Here is an 18,619-nt window from a genome sequence, read left to right on the forward strand (position 1 = left end):
CCCTACGCAGCCTCCTCTCCGGCCGAGGCATCAAGATGGACCAGAACTCCATCGAATAAGTCTTTCTCAATATCGAATCCCAGGACATAGGGCTCCTGGATCCCGGCTAAAACAGACGCCTGACGGAGCGCTTTGTTGAAGCCCTCCTCATGCTCAAAAACGATACCCGCATCCAATTCGGATATCCTTTCCTGGGATTTCAAGAGATCGTCCGTCAAAGCCTGGTTCTTCTGAACGAGTTCCGCCTCTGTCTTCTTCTGATGGGAAATCACCACCTTTAGCTGCCCACTCTCTTCTACGATCCGGTCAAAGTCGGCCCGAGCGATGCGGAGCCGGTCGGAGGTCTCAGCCCGATCCTCCTTTGCCTTATCAAGCTCGGCTTGGAGTTCATCGCTCCTTTTATCCGAGTCATCTTGAGCGATTAGCATTTGCTCCATGGCCGCTCGAAGATCTTTAGATACCTTCTTCTCAGCGAGCAGCCGGCCCGGACAGTGTTGACCCCTCGGCGGTCGGCAAATTCTCTTAAATACCAAGCTAGTGATGCCGCACGGTTTGACATCTCTAACATAGCATTGGTCAGATCCGCTTCAGAAAGTGGCTCTATCAACGCCCGTTGAGAGGAGCTTATGTGGAAATTTGTCCGGTCGCTCATATTGAACGCCGGACTAAAAACCCTACCCGATAATGGACGGGATGAAGACCCTCTCTCTTTGCACCTCCTCTTAGAAGCCGTGCGCGATGAAGAACCCTCCTTCTCTTTTCACCCTTTATTAAGCGCATACTTCTCCCCTTCCGCCTGATCTTTTCTTTTTCGCACTAACGGCGGAGCAGAAGTAGTTGTGGCATCAGAGGAAGGGTCCACAGTTATGGCTGGGAGGTCTTGGGGGGCTGCCTTTGATCTAATCACCGCAGTGCCTTCGGCTGCTTTAGTAGCCGGATTAGTGTGAGAACCGGCGGGGGTGACTATCCAAGAAGCTGAGGACGCCCGTCAGATAACGGGAGGGCGGAGTGTCGATGGAACGACCCTCTCCCGGGCGCCCAAAGAGCTAGCCGCGACTCCTTTCTTTGAAGCCATGAAGTTGGATTTGCGGGGAGGAGGAGCCAACATGATATCTCGCAAAAACACAAAAATTCAGCTACGTTAACTCTAATGTAATAAAAGCAAACAAATGAACACATAATACCATACCGAACGCCTTTCGTTCACAATCCTCATGACGAAGGCATTCGACTAAGTGGCGGGCAGAAAGACGACAGGGGAGAGCGTTGATGGTCCGCACGACCTCTAGGTCGACCAGATTCATCATCCCCACAGGATACAGTTTTACTTTCCGGGGATTCCTTGTCCAATAAAAGGGGAACAATGGACTCCCTGTGGTGTCATGGAAGTCATGACGGCCGGCTTCATCAATAATAATCTTGAAATACTGATTCTTGAAATTTTTGTACGAATTAGAATAAGGACGGAAGAATGTCCTGTCCCGAACGGATGTTAGAGAAACCCAACCACCCCTCGGAAGCGGACGAACTTCGAAATAGTGGAAGAAAACGGGGATCGTCGGGGTAACGCCAACTGCCAGACACATTGCCAAAAATGCCTGGATGGCCGCCCAAGAGTTAGGATGCAGCTGCGTAGGGGAAACGTTCGCTTCTCGGAGAACGACCCTCTGAAATTCGGTGAAAGGAACCCGGACGCAGAGCTGATCGAAGACATTGGTGTACATATAAAAGAAATCGTCCGGGCTCGATCTCTTCCCATAGAAGACCCGTTCGTTCCTTAAACTAACCCCCGCCCAGATCAATCTGGAGTCCTCCACATCCTGGACGATGTACATCTGGTTGATCTTCCTAGTCAACGCCTCACTAGTAGCGTACGTCGACGCAAACAGGCTGGCGTCATGGGGGGCCCAGTCGTACTCCGTAATTATTGAACCATCACCGTCCGGCTCGAAGGGTGAACCATCTATAGGGATGCCACGCTTGAGTAGGTGGATGGGAATCTCGTTCATGATCCGCTTGCCCGTGTCGTTGGGAGAATTGCGTTCCTGATCAGGAGACCGGACAGAATCTTCCAAAAATGAGGACGACACTGAACTTGAAGAAGTGCCGCGCTCCCAATCAACGCCCGCCGACCTCCAGCCGCTTCTGTACGACGACTCGAAAGAAGACTCAATGTGGACGACCGCCATTTATTACCTGAGAAAAAATGAATGCTTTGAGCTGGAAGGAAAACGAAGAAAGTGAAAATGACAGCGTCCTTACCCCCTATTTATAGAGAAGAATGTCATAACTGCCAAGGCAATCTCGCCGTTGAAAATTGTCACGATCGACGGTGCAGATGCGATGCTGTTTCAACTTCCGCCTCTACGAACGCGACACGTGTATTCCCGCCTAAATCTAGTTTCGAAAAATCGACGAGCAAAAGCCCATTGGGTTCGGCCCAAGACCCCAATCCAGTATCCCTCACCCACTCAGCAACAAGAGCGGACGATCAACAACTTCGACCCCATAGAGAACGTTTTGACTACTCTTAAACCCAACGTGCACTAGGGCTTGGGGGGCTTGTGTACCATATGGCCGCCCTGTCATATGGACCGGGCGACCAGGAGAAACATCGATACAAAATTAGCCACCGATGTCTCTTCCATCATCTTACATCTGGACGATCGTTCCAGGTTGCATAAATACTCACCACTCAGTTACACAATCCGACCATTTATCATTCGGATGAATAGCAATCCCATGTACGACCGGTTTCATTAGGCCGGCCGATTGAGGAAATAGATCAACAAAGATTAAGATTAAGGTAAGTAACCATTAAAGCTATTGGGCTGAGTTTGCGATGTGATTAACTATTCATTAATCCCAAGCCCATAGCAAAAACTATAAATACAGGTCAAATGTGAGTGGTAGGTAGGTTGCATTTACTATGCATTCATTACTGTTTCATCAAAATCGCCAACAGTTTCCGTACTGACTTTTGCATCAGAGAATCTTTGACAAGTTCCCCTAGACGGTAGGAGTAGACAGTAGAGCTTGGAGCATGACTGGACGGCAAGTGGACCAGAGGACAAATTGTGGAGGCATTAGTTAACTTAGTCCCAAATAACCGAAACAATACTTAATGGTTGGAATGCAGAAAAGTCAACCACAAACCAGAAAAGTCAACCAGGTAACCAAAAAAGTCAACCCATCAACCATAATGCAGAAAAGTCAGAGTATGATGGTTGGTTGCCTTTAAGGTTTTGTGCTTTATAATGCATGAATTATTGCTAGGGAGACAAGATATTGTAAACTAGTGATTATGATTAGGCTTTCTTCGCCGAGACATCAGGTTTAAGGTAAATTAGAAAGTGTCATTAACATTAATGAAGAAAGATGAATTCATATATGCATGAGAGTAAATTAGGTGAAATATAAACCCAACAACAATATCATCAACTTCATCCATTCATTCTTGTGTTTAGCCTCGATTGATCAAATTGCATTCATGTTTATTTTATTGCATTTGCATTCAAAAACCCCAAAATATATTCTTTAGAGTCTTAATTAGTTGAGTAATCACATAACTGTTTAGTGTCGTGAGTCTCTTGGGAAACTATACTTGGTCTTACCAGTTTTATTATTGGATACGATTTGGTTACACTTTTCGATGAATTAACAAGTTTTTGACTCCGTTTTCGGGGATTAAAAATTTGTTCATCACTATTCAAGACTCTAATATTATAAATGGACAAGTGATACAAAAATTATCAATATCAAAAACTTATTTGTTCGTCTTTTGTACTTGTTTTTGGATTATGATTGGATTGTATGATATATATTTTTTTAATTTTGAATTGTTTTTGGAATTTAACATCATTTTAGTGAAATTTATTTAGATTTGAATTAAAAAAAATTATAACATTTTTTTTATTTTAAAAAGAACTTATAATTAAGCGAGCTAATGAGCCAACCCGTTTAACCCACCAATCCGTGGTGGGTCGAGTCGAGTTCGAATTTTTTTAGCTTGCTAATAAATGAGCCGGGTTGATTCACTAAGTAACCAACCCGTGGTGGGCTGGGCCGAGTCAAGCCGGGTTACTCGTTTTGAAAGCTCTAAAAATAATACAACATAGAATTCACAAATGAGCATATAATACTTTAATTTTAAATTAAACACAACACCTAAACATATCAGACATCTAGACTAAAACATCTCGATACATGTGTTATTGTTGAGATATGACGGGATGTGCACTTGTAGTGGCGGGAATAATTGACTCACGAGCTACCACACAAGGTTAGTCCGTTAAACAACGCTTTATAGGCCAAGGTAATGCCCCTAGACTAGGATCATCTACTACTCTCACTACATGCCTCACCCTTCTCTACTTGAAAATGAATGATCATTAGAGTGTTAGAATAACCCTCAATACTGAGCTCCTACAATAATACATACACTACTTGAAACATCCATCAAGAATTTCACCTTAGAAACTCTTTTCAAACTATACTTTAATACATACATAGTCTCATGCATAAAGCTTCATAATATTCAATATATATTACTGATAGTGGCATATTTTACTATGAATTCAGTATTGAATTAGAGAAAATATCAACTCTTTCTCATCCTTTTTACCTTGTAAATCCTAGTTTTCATTTAGTTTAAGAAGTGGTTTCATCTTAAGCTTTAATTAGATAAATTGATCATTAACCCCTTTATTTATACAAGTTTATTAGTTGGAAGAAGTCTATGCATCAAATGAAGAGTGCTGGAACCAGAGAAAATAAGAAAACAGCAAAAACAGCAAAAATATGAAGAACCAGAATCTGGAAAAAGTTAGCTGGAGCGCCCTCTGCTCAGGGGCGCTCCAGCGCGCTCAGCACGAATCCAGTTTTCTGGCATTCTGACCCATAGCTAGCTCCAGCGCCCTCTGTTTAGGGGCGCTCCAGCTAACTTTTTCCAACCTGACCAGATTTTTCAGCAACTCTATTTTTCTCTTCTGCTTCAAATTTTTCATGCTCCAGGCTGTGTTTTGTGATTTTTCTTGCATATTTAGTGTGCGTTTGACCTTGTGAACTCATGATCATGTGATCTAATGATTGTTTGTTACAAATACATACATTGTGAGCTCACATTTGCAAACTTTATTTTCAATCTTTTGTGCAGAAATGACTTCTTCATCCAACTCCAAGAGAATAAAAACAAACGCCGCCACAAAGTAGAGATGTCAACAGAGGAATATGCGACCCAAGTAGCATGGCTTGGGGACCAACCCAATTGATTGGGGGAGGTGGTGCAGAAAATGAAGGAGTCTGACAATGAGCTACAAATCATGAGTCACAGGACCTTTTATTTTGCTTTCTTTTACTTTGGTTGCTAGTTAGCTTTTGTTTTTCAATTTTAGTTAAGTTGTTTTTGTTATCTGGCTTGTTAGACTTATGCTGATTCATAATGCTTATGGTTTGATATGAAATGATGCTTGAGATGGGTCAATTTAGTTCAAATTGTATTGCTTCCTTCATGAAAAAGTCTGAGAATGATGTATGCTTAACTGAGATCATTATTCATGGCAGTTGCTTGATGTTATTGTGGAACCTCGAGTTGACCTTGTGAGATGTTGTGCCTTAGAATTTTCTTGTGAATGCTATCATATTTGATCACAATTGACTTTGCCTGAGTTTCTCTGATTTGAACCATTTGCTTGTTAGTTGCACATGATCAAGGCCATCTTGCTCTCCTACTTCTTCCACATATTGCCAAAAGAAACCAATTCAAAACCTTTCGACCTTGATTGATAAATGACTCTTTTTGAACCTTAAAGCCCAAATGAAATTTCCCTATTTTCCTTACCTTGAGCTAAATAGAGAAATCATATGTAATACAGGAGAATGATTTAAGTTTGGGGGAGTTGTTATGAAAGGATGAATTGAGAAAAATTTGAAAGATACAAAAGTAACAAAAAGGAAGAAAGAAGAAGATAAAGAAAAAGAACTGAATGAAAGAAAGTTGGGATATAAGTTCGACATTGGTGGTAATCTAAGTGAAGCAAAAGAGAACTTTTATTCATGATTGTAATTGTTTGATCTCTTAGCTCAAGGTGCTTTGTTATCCAGAAAAACCATGTTCCTTCTTAGCCCAGCCACAATACAAGCCAATGAAAGTCCTTGTGATGTTGACTTACTTGTGAATGTGTTTAATTTGGTTGAAACAAATGGCAAAGTTGATTTGTGTGACAGTTTGATAGTAGAGTGATAGACACACATCCTTATACACCAGTGCATTAGAGTGAAACACCATCTTAAGTGAGAATTGGTTCTACATAATTCAGTAAAGCATCCTGCCATGACTGTTGATCTCTGATAAACTATGGCATTTGATTGATTGATTGTGTTGTGAGCATCATAATGGAAAACTAACATGATACACATTTCTAGTTGTTTTAAGTTAAGCAATGTATTATGAATCCAACTGTAATCTTTGAAATTTCTTTTGTTTGACAGTCAGATACCTTTTGCTTGAGGACAAGCAAGGTTCTAAGTTGGGGGGAGTTGATAGTGGCATATTTTACTATGAATTCAGTATTGAATTAGAGAAAATATCAACTCTTTCTCATCCTTTTTACCTTGTAAATCCTAGTTTTCATTTAGTTTAAGAAGTGGTTTCATCTTAAGCTTTAATTAGATAAATTGATCATTAACCCCTTTATTTATACAAGTTTATTAGTTGGAAGAAGTCTCTGCATCAAATGAAGAGTGCTGGAACCAGAGAAAATAAGAAAACAGCAAAAACAGCAAAAATATGAAGAACCAGAATCTGGAAAAAGTTAGCTGGAGCGCCCTTTTTCCATGGGCGCTGGAGCGGGCTCTGCACCAGGACTGGAGTTAGCTGGAGCGCCCCCTACAAAAGGGCGCTGGAGCGCCCTTTTTCCTGTTTTCGCGCGCTGGAGCGCGGTCTCAAGCGCGCCTGCTGCTGATTTGGCAGATTGGGTTTATTTAACCCCAAATTAGAAGGGCTTTGACATCTTTGGCATCCCAGACACAAATTCTCTCAATTGGAGCGTCCAGAGGCGAGCTAGGAGCTGTGGGAACAGCCCTTCTTCATCCTTGGGTCCTCTTCCTTCTTCCATTTCCACCTTTGTTGTAAGATCAAGCTCTCCATTCATGGAGAGCTAGTTTCATTATTGTTGGGGATTGATGTAAATCACGGATCTTTTGTGCTAATTACAGTTGAATTGATTGATTATATGTCTATTCCATTGATTTCTAGTGTTTAATTCCTTCTCTTAAAGCTTGTGATGTTGTGTTCCACCATTGCATGATTCTAGGGTTTGCTTGATATTGGGAAATGTTGTGTAAATCTGGAATTGGATTAAATACCTAAGGGAAATTGTATCTAGGGATAGAACTTGGACCTTTGGTTGTCTTAAATCTCAACTCTTAAAGCGGATGAACTTGTTAAAGTTTCTAAGGAATTAGAGTTTAAGAAGTAAGTCTAGGCTCTTTCTACCAAGGGATTGGGTTGGAGTAATTTAGTTGATTGACTTTGGTTAATTAATGGAAAGAAAGTGAATTGTTGCACAAAAGTGAAGTAGATGAGATCATATCCCCAATAATACCATTTCATACCATTTCTAATCACTCGCATTTCTAGCGTTTAAGTTATCAAAGATCAACTTTTATCATTCTTGCATTATCTTTAATTTAATTGCATGAAAATCCCAAAAATATGGAATCATTCTTTAGTCTAAATTAGTTAGATATTATACAATTGTCTAGGACACGAGTCTCTTGGGAAACGATATCCGGTCTTACCGGTTTTATTACTTGAACGATTTGGTACACTTGCCAAAGTCTCAACAATTACCAAACAAACTTTAAAATATCAATATATCTTCCATTCATAAGAAATAAAAGGAAAGAAAGAAAAAAAATCCAAACTGTTAATCGGGTGCCCAACGCCAGACCTCTGGTGCTCAACGTTAGACATGCAGTAGGCAAGTGGCGTTCAGTGCTCAATGCTTAAATAAACTGCTTAGCGCCCAAAAGTCAAAGAGCTCATTAACTTTGTGGCGCTCAGCGTCCTAGAGCCTAGGGGCTCTTAGGTTTGATAACGCTGAGGGTCACATAGGACCACTCTGTGCCATACAAGATGACAACAACTTGTTGTACTGATTTAGATGCACCTTGAACCTATCTAAATGACAAAACTGACTTCCTTGACACTAAGATTGATGCAAAAACATGTTTATGGATGAAATTGAAGACCATTTTTCTCATTTGACCATAAACAAGATGCACTAGATCACTCAACCATTCAAAAACACCTACTCACTGTACTGATTTAAATGCACCTTGAACCTATCCAAATGGCCAAATTGACTTCCTTAACACTAAGATTGATGAAAAAACATGTTTATCGATGAAATTGAAGACCACTTTGCTAATTTGATCATAAACAAGATGTACTAGATCACTTAACCACTCAAAAACACCTATAACCAAATTCTACACATTATAAACTAGAAATTTGCAAACTAAGGGTCTAAACACGTCTCAATTGACTAAAAAACAAACCCTAACCTTCTTTTCATCACAAACCTTCTCCTTTTGATTCTCACTTTTTAAAACCCCAAAAATAGACCAAAACAATACATCAATATATAAGTATCACTCACAATCATCTTAATTATAGCAGATTCAACCAAACTTGATTTCTGATAACATCTCAAACACAAATTCATATACATCTTAACACAAAATTAAAGAAAACATTAGCTTCCCTTATCTGGTGGAAAGCTTAAGCAACTATAATGGCCCAAAAACCCCTGCTTCAACTCAAATAGTTTTAGCGGTACCTATAGACCATATAATGATGATCAGGGTAGGTTCTTAAGACTACTGATTGACAAGGAACTAGAAAAAGAGGTTGGATGACACATGCTGATGACAAACTCCTAGCTAAGGGTCCAATCACAAGAAGCATGGCCAAACAAATTCAAGAAGAATTAAAATCATTTCCAAAAGAAGGAGCTAAACTCTTATTTACTTGGGCTATCATGAAGTATTTCTAGACCTTGTATTAAGGGTCAAGTAGTATAGGGTATATTTTTAGGCCTTGTATAATGGGCCAAGTATTGTATGGTTTGTAATATTAGCTTAAAAGAGTGTGTCCCACCATGGGACATGATGGCCACATGGCAAACTCTTAGTGAAGACACTTCTTAAAAAGGAAGTGGCCATGTGTCACTTTCCAAGTGGAGAAACTCTTCCTAAAGTGGATTGCCACATGTCACTCTAAGAGTGGAAAGCTTTTGCAAAAGTGGATTGTCACATGGCACTTTAAGAGTGGAGGAACTTTGCAAAAGTGGATTACCACATGAGTGGAGAAGACTTTACAAAAGTGGATTGCCACATGGCACTCTAAGAGTGGAGAAACTTTGTAAAAGAGGATTGCCACATGTCTCTTTAAGAGTGGATAGTTTTTAGGGTTTCTTGTCTACTTAGGAGACACCTTTCTCTATAAATAGAAGGGTCTCCTTCCTTGTAAAATCACTTGATGAATTTGAATGTTATTATGCCAAAATGTGTGCAAACATATCTTGTCTCAAGTCAAGGCTAGAGCATCCCATGAGGTCCCTCTAACCACCCTTCTCTAGAGTTGGCCCAACCTCTCCGGAGATCCATCAAACACCTCCATCCTACCACAAATACTCACCAAAAACCTCACCAAAATTGTGAGCCCACCACCATATCCATCGCTTCCGCACAAATTCCACCTCCATAGCTTCATCTTCGTGCTTTGGCCTAACCTAGCTCGAGGAGGACGCTATCACATGCGTTATAGCTACATGCATGTGACTTAAATAGAAAATCAAAGGAAAAAGGAGTATAACTAACTTACTCTATAGGGAAAACTGATTGAATGATATTGAAGATATCACTACTGTGATCACTTAGGTACTTCCTAATCATCAAAGAGATAACTTAGGGGTTAAAAATCTTACAAAGAAGTGAGAAGAAGTATAGAAAAAAGGATTTTAGAGAGATGATAAGTGTTTTTATAATGAAATGTGTTTATAAGATTCTATATATATTATTGAATTTTTAACATTAAAATAACTGCTCTCATTATTTTAAAACACATATGTATCAATTCAAATACTTTATTTTCTAGATTCTTACCATATCACCATATCACTTAGAAATTGCATATAAAAAAAATGATTTCTTTTACGACTTTATCTGAGCACAAACAATAGTGAACGTTGTTTTATTATTCAATTGCGCAAAAAGGCTACATAATTTTCAAGGACAAACTGACACAATAGGGAGAGAAGTAAACAGATCATGGCAATAGTTCTAATTTTGGAATGTGCTTCATGTATTGCCAATCCTCTCCTGTTTCCATCTTCAGATGAGGACATCTGCATATGCTTAAATAAGACAAGTTGGTGAGCCGTTTAATGCTACTCGGCAGTGACCTCAACTCCTTACAGTATGCAATTCTTAATTGTTCAAGAGTAGTCATGTCTCCTAGCCAGTCCGGCAATGAAGTAAACGTGCATTCGTATATATATAAAACTCGTAGGGAGGGGACACGTTGTAAGCCATATGGTAATGTGCAGCAATAATTGATTGAAACCTCCCGCAGGGCAGTTAGTTGACTCATATTGCTTGGTAGAGCCACCAGCTCTGGACAATCGCTGATCATCAAACTCTCAAGACGAGCCAAATGTCGTACAACTTCAGACAACGATTTCAATTTCTTACAGTCAGAAATGATCAAAGATCGAAGAGAAGTTAGACCTTCCAGCACGTGTTCTGGAAAATACTCTACATCATACCATTCTGCAATGTATAGTTCCTGCAGTGCACCCAACCTCCTGAATTCGTCGGGTAATACCACCACTCCTTTAATGAATTCAATGCTTAAGGTCTTTAGACAAGCCATATTCTCCCCAACCCCTTCCATGAAAGAAGTCACTGCCTCAATTCCTATAGCATGAACTGTCTCAACACAAGGAAGACGTGGGACTTTAAAGTTCAACACACCATCAATTTTTAATTCGGAAAGACGAGGGACTATCTCTACTCCTTCATCCCTCAACAACCTCTCCAAATTTGGTAAATTATAAACACTCAGTTCCTTCAACGATGGAAATGCCTTCTCCTCCACGCCGTCATACGTCTCACCATCTATCCACTTCACATTTTTCATTTCACTCACGTTTAGCCTTTTCAAGTGTGCCAGTTTACCAAGTGGGAAAAGCTCCTCACAGTTGTCACAGTCGGAGAGTGTAACTTTCACCAAGTCTCTCAAAACTGCATTATTTCTCATCCAACTCGATAAATGCCTTCCCTGATAACCATTCATTTCAAAACTCTTCAGAGTTGAAGGTGGTTCTAGGGCTTCCAGTACTCTCTCCACACTTACATTACTACCTTTTGGATTAGCACTACCATCCCATGACAAGTGCAGGACATTCAAGTCCTTCTTACCAATCAAATTTGCTTGTTTAGCATCCCATTCATCGGAGATGTTTTCAAGGCCTCTGATGCTCAGCGTGCCTCCTAGATTTAAGCTATGCAACTCTGCTAAGCCACACCCTGGCTTTGAACCCACCACGAAAATGCTTAGTGTTCTTAGATGCCTTAACTTGCCAATATTCGGAGGCATCTCTTGTATTGTATCCATGTCATCAATCACAATATGCCTCAGATCCTGTAATCGTGTCAAGTCCTTAGGCAACCCATGAAGTTCGGGGCAATGAAACAGTTTCAATATTTGCAGTTTCGGCAATTGACAAATTGAGTTATTTAAGCTTTCTTCCGAACTCCTACTAAATCTCAAACTCAAGTATCTCAAAAGTGTTAAATCCTTGAGTGGGGACAACAAAGAAGAGCTTGTTTGCAATGCTCGGAGACAGTGATTTGATGGCACCGGGCCAATACCACCAATATCAAGAAAAGTCTGCAGGGATTCAACCTTCTTCAAAGCAGTCGTCAATCTTTGCTTGAAAGCAGTCATATAACCAGACACACCAGAATTGAGCAAGCTTGAATAGTGAACTCTAGTTGGAAATGGAGTCAATCTTCCTTTCACAATAACCACACATTCCTCACCCATAATAGACTGGGCAAGATCATGAAATAGATCATGGATATTGAAAGTTGTGATCATACCAAATTCATCATACTTAGCTTCTTGAAAAAATGATCGACTGTATAATTTTTTCCACACTTTATTTCCAATATCCTCCACTTCTACATTTTCTTCACATTTAATAAATCCATTAGCCATCCAGAGATGAATAAGTTCTTCCTTGCCTATTTCAAAATCTTTGGGGAAAATTGCACAAAAAGAAAAGCATCTCCGTAATGACAACTCCAAATTAAAATAGCTTAATTTCAAAGCACGTATGATAGAATTTTCCTCACCTGTCGCAGAACTACTTTCCTCCCGTATATCCCAAATCTCACTTTCCTTTACATTTATCCATTGTCTTACCTCACTTTGGTCACGCAAGAGGCTTCCCAGTGTTTTTATGGCAAGCGGCAAACCAATGCAGTTTCTCACTATCTCTTTGCCAATTTCCACGAGCTCTTCCGTTTCTTCTCGGTTTGGTCCAAACGCATGGTGTTTGAACAATGACCAACTATCATCTCCTGACAATTCTTTCAAATGGTAGGCAGGATGCGTCTGCATGGTGGAAGCAACTTCCTCGAGTCGAGTAGTGACCAAAATGGTAGCTCCTTTTGCTGCCCTTGCGCACTGCAACTTTCCCTTCAACTGTTTCCATTTCTCTGGGTCTTGATTCCACACATCATCAAGAACAAGTAAATACCTCATCCCATGCAACACTTCTTCAACCTTCTTCCGCATTGCTTCTAAGCTATTGAGATTGAAATTTTGTCCGGTGATGCATTCTATGATGGATTGTAGTATTGTCTTGGTGTTGAAATCATCAGAAACACAAACCCAAATTGTCAAGTCAAAATGTTTGCATACCCTGTTATCATTGAAGACCTGCTTGGCAAGTGTTGTTTTGCCAAGTCCACCCATGCCCACTATGGGATAGATGGAGAGGTCTTCACTGTCTCTAACATCTTCCAAAAGAAACTTCAAAATTTGCTCTCGATCCTGGTCTCTGCCGTAGACTATAGGCTCTGTAATGTCAGAGCTAGTTTGGCGCCAATTATCATGGATTGTTTGGACCTCTGTGACACCGGGTACTAAATTAAACATGCTCCTTTCTTCGTGAACGTCATGAAATCTTTGGGTGATGTCTTTCATCCTCTTGCCAATATTGAAACGAAAGAAAATGTCCTTAGGGTGGAGACGGGATAGGCATGAAGTATGTCCATCACCAAAATTCACTTTTGTGGAGTGAATAGAACATTCATCTAAGATATCATCAAGCACATATGCTGCATCTGTGAGTTTCTGCAGCCAATCTTTGACAGCATGACTTGTGATTTGTTTTCTCTCAGCATCTCTGAGGACAGCACGGATTGCAGTGAGATTGCTGGAAAGCTTTTGAGTGTGTTGGTCAACACCCCAAAACGTAGCAAGTTGGTCTTGGCCAAAAGATTGCAAGTTTTGAATTACAATTCCGAGCAAAGGCTCAGCCATTTACAGAAAGGAGGGTTTTTGGGATGATTATGACTTTGGAGAAGGAAGTATGGAGAAGCAAAATTATCAATCTTCATTAACTACGCGTCATTTATTTGATTTGGCAATTGGTTGCCATGGCAATAAATATAGCGTATTGTTTTCTTACAAGGAGTGGTCCCCCTTTGCTTTTGTTGACAAGGAGTGTTCATACAAGGAGTCAAGTCAAACCAACCTTATAATTGCGTACCAACCATATAATTGACTTAATTAGTGGACATATTTTAACCGGAAAGATTAGAAGCTTTAGAATATTAACGAGGAAAACAATAGTTAGCTTTGCAATTATTTTCTTAGTAATGCTTCAATGTTTTCTTTCATTAAGAAATATTGCAATAATTAGAATGCTATACTTCAATTCTCTTAACTCTGTTTTGAAAAAAAAATCTTTTAACCTAAATAAATAACGCTTATCTGTAACAAATAATATAATATAATGAACTTTATTAAATAAATGTTGAACCAAACATACCCTTAATTTGTCACACCACCAAGGTTGTTCAAATGGCCAAGAAAATGCAGTTTTTGTCTAACTGCACCAAGTCAGTGTGTGGAAGTAGCAACAATATTTGCCATATTGCACATGGTTTCCGTAGTTGCAATCCAATTTGAAATCCTTGCCTGTAAAATCTTTGGTACTCCTCAAATCATACATCAAATTCGCGCTCGCCCAAAACCAAAAACTTTTCAGCACAAGTAACAGTTTATGATCTATTCACGATCTGCTGCACTGGAATGAGTTGATATAAAGTAAACACACTACCTTACATATTTTCAAACTTGCTTACAGAACTATAATCCATAGATGGAGTGCTTTTGGCATGACAGCACAAGTCCAGGTATTCACCACTTGGACATGACTCATTCATACTCATCCATGTAGTCAAAATAAAATTTTTCTATTTTGGCAGGCGGTCTTGTAGCCTTGAAGCAGTTCCATGAGCAAGATGATCGCGGCCAACTTTCTACACTAAATGGTAAAGCCTCTGTCTCTTCGAATGCGAGGATGTATTCCAATTCTATATTTGGAATGTGAGCTATGAGTTGCAAATCATTTCCTGTTTCCCTTCTGTATCTCTCCATCAGCCAAGGACAATTGAAAATACTTAATTTAGACAAGTTGGTGAGGCGTTGAAAGCTATTTGGCAGTGACCTCAACTCCTCACATCCCAATATCTCTAGTTTCTGTAGTGCACTCAGACTGCTCAGTTTGTCGGGCAGTACCTTCAAATCTTTCATGAATGCAATTCGCAAGCTCTTCAGGCATGTCATATTCTCCGCAACCCCTTCCATGAAAGAAGTCGCTGCCTTAATTCCTCTAGCATCAAGCTCCTCAACACACGGAAGATGTGGGACTTCAAAGTTCAAGACACCATCAATTCTTAATTGGGAAAGACGAGGGACCATTTCTACTCCTTCATCCCTCAACAACCTCTCCAAATTTGGTAAATTCTCTACACTCAGTTTCTCCAACGATGGAAATGCCTTCTCCTCCACACCTTCTTCATACGACTCACCATCTATCCACTTCACATTTTTCATTCCACGCACGTCTATCTTTTTCAAGTGTGGTAGTTTTCCAAGTGGAGGAAGCTCCTCACAGTTCTTACAGTCCACGAGTATAACTTCCACCAAGTCTTTAAGAACTACAACACTTCTCATCCAACTCGATAACTTTCTTCCCTGATATCCTTGCATCCCAAAACTCTTCAGAGTTGAGGGAGGTTCCAGGTCTTCCAGGACTCTCTCCACACTAACATTACTACCTTGTGAGTTAGCTCTACCACCCCATGATAAGTATAGGCGATTCAACTCCTTCTTGCTCATCAAATTTGCTTCTTTAGCCTCCCATTCATTGCTCACATTCTCAAGGCCTCTGATATGCAGTTTTCCAACCAGACTTAAGCCATGTAACTCTGCCAACCCATACTCCAGTTTTGAACCCACGACGAACGTGTTCAATGTTCTTAGATGCCTTAACTTGCCAATATTCCGAGGCATCTCTGCTATTGAAGGACATTTATTAATCACAAGATGCCTAAGATCCTGTAATTGTGTCATGTTTTCTGGAAAAAAATTATGCAACCCTCCACAATATTCGAGTTTCAGTATTTGCAATTTCTGCAACCCACAAATAGAATTATGCAATACTGAACACATGTCCAAACTCAAATATCTCAAATGTGATAAATTATTCAGTGGGGAGAAAAGAGAAGATCTTATGTGTAATGCTCGGAGACAATGATTTGATGGCAACAAACCAATATTTACACAATGCAATCCTTGACCAAAATCAATTACAGTTCGAAATGATTCAACTTTCTTGAAGGCATCCATATCGACAAAATAATTAGAATTTAACAATCGTAAATAGTGAACTCTATTTGGCAATCGAGTCAACTTTCTTTCCCCGTAAATCACACATTCTTCGCCCATAATAGACTGAGCAAGATCATGGAAGAGATCGTGAATCTTGAAAGTTTTAATCATACCAATCCTATTGGCCTTTGCTTCTTGAAAGAATGATCTATCGTATAATCTTTTCCACACTTTATTACCAACATCCTCCACCTCTACATTCCCTTCCTGTTTAATAAATCCATTTGCCATCCAAAGATGAATGAGTTCTTCTTTATCAATTTCAAAATCTTTAGGGAAAATTGCACAGAAAGAAAAGCATCTCCGCAATGACCATTCCAAATTAAAATAGCTTAATTTCAAGGCACGCATGATAGAATTTTCGTCACTTATCAGAGAACTACTTACCTCCCGTATATTCCAAATCTCACTTTCCTTTATATTCTGCCACTGCTTTAATTCACTTACATCACGCAAACAGCTTCCCAGTGTTTTGATTGCAAGTGGCGAACCAACGCATTTCCTTACTATTTCTTTACCAATTGCCACAAGTTCTTCCCTTTTTTCTCTGTTTAGTCCAAACGCATGGTGTTTGAACAATGACCAACTGTCGTCTTCTGACAATGCTGTCAAACTGTAAGCAGGATGCGTCCCCATGATGGAGGCAACTTCCTGAAGTCGAGTGGTGACCAAAATCGTAGCTCCTTTTGCTCCCTTCGCCCACTCCAACATCCCCTTCAACTCCTTCCACTTCTCTCGGTCTTCATTCCACACATCATCAAGAAAAAGTAAATACCTCTTGCTTTGCAATGCTTCTTCAACCCTTTTTCGCCTTGCTTCTAAATTACCGAGGTTGGGATTTTGACCAATGCTACATTCTATAATGGATTGCAGTATTCTCTTCACATTGAAATCATCCGAAACGCAGATCCAAATTCTCAAGTCAAAATGTTTACTTATCTCGTGATCATTGAAGACCCGCTTGGCAAGAGTTGTTTTGCCAAGTCCACCCATACCAACTATGGGATAGATGCTGAGTTCTTCACTGTTACTAGCATCTTCCAACAGAAACTTTACAATTTTCTCTCGATCCTTGTCTCTGCCACAGAATATTGGTTCGGTAATCACTGAGCTAGTTTGACGCCAATCATCATCATCATCATTCACTGCTTGCTTCTCCGTGACGCCCACACGCAATTCAAATGTGAGCCTTTCTTCATGAATGTCATGAAACCTTTGAGTGATGTCTTTCATCCTCTTCCCAATACGAAAGCGAAAGATAATGTCCTTAGGATGGAGATGGGATAGGCGTGAAGTATGACCATCAACAGAGTGCAGTGTTTTGGATTGAACTGAACACTCATCCAAGATATCATCAAGCACGTATGCTGCATCTGTGAGTTTCTGCAGCCAATCCTTCACAGCATGACTTGTTATTTGCTTTCTCTCAGCATCTCTGAGGACAGCACGGATTGTGGTGAGGTTGCTGGAAAGTTTATGAGCATGTTGATCAACACCCCAATAAGTTGCAAGTTGGTCTTGAAGAAAAGATCCCAAATTTTCAAGCACAATTCCTAGCAAAGCTTCTGCCATTGGGATTGAAGGAAAGGTTGAAGAGAGGTGGATAGGAGTGAAGAAGAATTAGTATCTTCTGAAATATTTGTTGTGAACAGATTGAATAATTGAGAAGATGAGAGGAATCTAATGACACAAAAGGACATAAATAAATGACTTTTGTTTGACAGCTTTAAATGAATGATTGAGATTCTACAGAGTTCTGTCATGCTTGTAGAGCCTCTTTCTCACTAACATATAAATCGATACGTCCCACTTAAATAAAACAAAAAAATAACATAAATTTATATACATTTAAATATCTCTTTTTTGAATGGTATTAAAAGCTAGAGTATACTTCAAAGAACTTAGGAAGAGAAGAAACAAGTTGAGTGAGAATGCAAATAATGTTGTCTCTTTTAATTAGAGTTGCTATTTTTTATTTCTTTTAATTTTCTCTGTAAAGCACGAAAATATATGACTAAAAGTAACTACATTTTTTAAAATTTATTTTCTTAAGAAAAATAAATAAATAAATATAATGTAAAAGATAATAATTTCTTTCTATCATGAAAGACAATAAAAAAAATTAAATAAACAAATATTTTATCAAGAACGAGAAAAAGTATTTCTATAATACTAAACACAAATATGGTAATTTATAAGTGAATAAAAGGATATTTAAACTTTTCTTACACACAAACTGAATAGTGCTAATTATGACTTAGTGATTGTGGGAACACATTAAAAACGCACTCAAAAACACTTTAAACGGACGCCATGTGTCAAGCGAAGAGGATTCGGAAATCAGATAGTGGAAGGCAGGTGTCGGCAGATGAGCGGACGTTCGTTTGACGTGAGAAGCAAAACTGATTTTTCAGAAAATTTACGTCACACTCTCTGCATGCACCTTCTTTTCTAAACTCTGAAATTCTCATTTTTCTCCTACTTCTCACTAAAAGCTCTCCCTTCTCTCTACAAAATCTCACCCTTTCTCTTCTCCGATCATCATTCAGGCACCATAGAAGCACTTCCGGCTTCCAGAGC

The 18,619-nt window shown here is 39.5% G+C and overlaps 2 protein-coding genes across 3 annotated transcripts; both read right to left on the bottom strand.

Moving 5' to 3' along the window:
- Positions 1-10,202: 10,202 nt before the first annotated feature.
- On the bottom strand, positions 10,203-13,969 carry LOC108334843 (putative disease resistance protein RGA3). The gene has a single exon (XM_017570775.2). It carries the CDS (start codon positions 13,619-13,621, stop codon positions 10,334-10,336), a length of 3,288 nt encoding a protein of 1,095 aa, XP_017426264.2. The 5' UTR covers positions 13,622-13,969; the 3' UTR covers positions 10,203-10,333.
- Positions 13,970-14,084: 115 nt separating this feature from the next.
- Positions 14,085-17,755, bottom strand: LOC108318751 (putative disease resistance protein RGA3). Of its 2 annotated transcripts, XM_052869288.1 has the most exons (2): positions 16,427-17,755; positions 14,085-15,781 (listed from the first exon to the last, which is right to left on the bottom strand). In XM_052869288.1, exons 1-2 carry the CDS (start codon positions 17,609-17,611, stop codon positions 14,522-14,524), a joined length of 2,445 nt encoding a protein of 814 aa, XP_052725248.1. In that variant the 5' UTR covers positions 17,612-17,755; the 3' UTR covers positions 14,085-14,521. The 2 variants fall into 2 exon arrangements, with proteins under 2 accessions (XP_052725248.1, XP_017411812.1); XM_017556323.2 differs by having other exon boundaries at positions 14,085-17,755.
- Between the last annotated feature and the right edge of the window lie 864 nt (positions 17,756-18,619).

This window comes from Vigna angularis, chromosome 10, assembly GCF_016808095.1.
Source record: "Vigna angularis cultivar LongXiaoDou No.4 chromosome 10, ASM1680809v1, whole genome shotgun sequence".
Taxonomy (NCBI): domain Eukaryota; kingdom Viridiplantae; phylum Streptophyta; class Magnoliopsida; order Fabales; family Fabaceae; genus Vigna; species Vigna angularis.

Excerpts from the sequence above, each read along its gene's own strand:
- LOC108334843 (XM_017570775.2), bottom strand. The coding sequence starts at position 13,621 with ATGGCTGAGCCTTTGCTCGGAATTGTAATTCAAAACTTGCAATCTTTT.
- LOC108318751 (XM_017556323.2), bottom strand. The coding sequence starts at position 17,611 with ATGGCAGAAGCTTTGCTAGGAATTGTGCTTGAAAATTTGGGATCTTTT.